General features: G+C 38.4%; 1 protein-coding gene across 1 annotated transcript; it reads left to right on the top strand.

The window, feature by feature from the left end:
* Positions 1-617: 617 nt before the first annotated feature.
* On the top strand, positions 618-1,479 carry LOC148164257 (olfactory receptor 6M1-like). Its single transcript, XM_088023564.1, has 2 exons — positions 618-904; positions 1,191-1,479. The coding sequence occupies exons 1-2, from the start codon at positions 618-620 to the stop codon at positions 1,477-1,479; spliced, it is 576 nt and encodes a 191-aa protein (XP_087879690.1).
* The last annotated feature ends 571 nt before the right edge of the window (positions 1,480-2,050 follow it).

The following is a 2,050-nucleotide window of genomic DNA, read 5'->3' as shown; positions in this document are numbered from 1 at the left end:
ACCTATTACTGATCATGTATAGTCTTGTTGTTGTTCTTGTTTTTAATACTTTTTCTTCTCAATGACAATAAAATAACTTTTAAAAGCTATTTTTGTACATATATATTAATATAGAATTAGACTTGATTGCAACTCTGCCATCACTCTGAGTGAATGCCCTTACATCTGAATGAATTAAGGTCACTGTGGTGTGTCTATCCCAAAGGGCACTACTCATCTGATCACATGACTGGTGAACAGCTAACTTTAGTCTTGGAGTCCCTACATAGAGGGGAGCCTCACTGGTCTTTCAAAAGAACAGTTGTCACAATCTTACTGTAGAACTGTCTTCCACAGTTCATCTCAGGACTTGTTTATACAGAAAAAACGTAATTTGTTTAATTTTTTCCATTATCTTCCCACCACAAGAGAAAGATGATTAATTGCTATAGGTAGGGTATTTCCAAAGTTGAGTTGCAAAGACCGACCATGAACTTATCTTTTTTATTATGTCAGGTGGAAGTGGCAACATTATGGATCACAGAAACAAGACCAGAGTCACTGAGTTTATTCTTCTAGGGTTTCAGAATGAGAAAGAAGTAGAAATTCTTCTTTTTTCTGCATTCCTGCTCATGTACATGACATCTCTGATTGGCAACACCATGATCATCCTTTTGGTGTGTGGTGACTACCGTCTGCATTCACCCATGTATTTCTTTGTAGCCAATCTTTCTTTCCTTGAAGTTGACATCACCTCCACAGTGGTGCCTAAGATGCTAGCGAACACATTTTCCCTCACCAAGGCAATATCCTTTATGGGATATCTTATTCAGTCTTTTTTCTACTTCCTTCTGAGATCCACAGAATTTTTCATTCTGGCCGTCATGTCATTTGATCGATATATTGTCATCTGCAACCCACTGAGGTATGCCATCATCATGAATAAACAGACATGCATATTGTTGCTTCTGGGATCTTATGTGGGTGCATTTTTGTCAATTTTAGCATCATCAATCTTAACTGCTCCTCTGCCCTTTTGTGGGCCAAATATTATCAATCACTTTTTTTGTGACAGTGGCCCTGTGCTAAAGCTGGTCTGTGCAGACATCTCTCTGGCTGAACTGGCTGATTTTATCTCCTCTGCTATGTTGCTCTTGGGCTCCTTGCTTCTAACGAGTGTCTTACATGTACATTATCATTACTATCCTTAGAATACCCACTGTCCAGGGACGGCAAAAAGCTTTCTCCACCTGTGTTTCACACATCACTGTAGTGACACTTTATTATGGAAGCTCCATCTTTATCTATGTCCGCCCAAAAAAGGGCAATGTGATGGATGTTAACAAATTTGCCACAGTGCTGAACACCATTGTAACGCCAATGCTGAACCCTTTCATCTATAGTCTTCGAAATGAGAAAGTCAAAGAATCCCTGAGAGATGCCTTCAATAAATGTGTAGGCATGGTAAAAAATTCAAGATCTTCAAAATCTGAAAAATAATATCTTAACAACAAAGATACCTTCATATCTGGTGATAAAATGATTTTGTCGTGTAACTAAAAGTTAATATACCAGCATAAGGAAGAAATTTAGGAGCATATATATTACTTCCTAATCCTTACCCAGGTTTATTTAAGAGTAATGCACATAGATCTAAAAATGTATACATGCATTTGTAATACGTACACACATACTGATTGGTAGACAGATATAAATGCGTAAGTAATTATAATTGTTCTCATTTTTTTCCTGTGCCTCCAGTGTTTTAAAAATAAAATTCTTGGGACACCTGGGTGGCTCAGTTGGTTAAGCATCTGCCTTCAGTGCAGGTCATGATTCCAGGGTCCTGGGATCGAGTCCCACATCGGGCTCCTTGCTCAGTGAGGAGCATGTTTCTCCCTCTCCCTCTACTGCTCCCCCTGCTTGTGCTCTCTCTCTCTCTCTGACAAATAAATAAATTAAAATCTTAAAAAAAAAAAAAAGAAATGGGCAGAAGACATGAACAGACATTTTTCCAAAGAAGACATCCAAATGGCCAACAGACACATGAAAATGTGCTCAACATCCCTCG

This window comes from Eumetopias jubatus, unplaced genomic scaffold (assembly GCF_037043125.1).
Source record: "Eumetopias jubatus isolate StellerSeaLion01/CBP00866 unplaced genomic scaffold, mEumJub1_p1.0 scaffold_5, whole genome shotgun sequence".
NCBI lineage: Eukaryota > Metazoa > Chordata > Mammalia > Carnivora > Otariidae > Eumetopias > Eumetopias jubatus.
The sequence above is the reverse complement of the archived record's forward strand: the minus strand, read 5'-3'. Positions and strand labels throughout refer to the sequence as shown.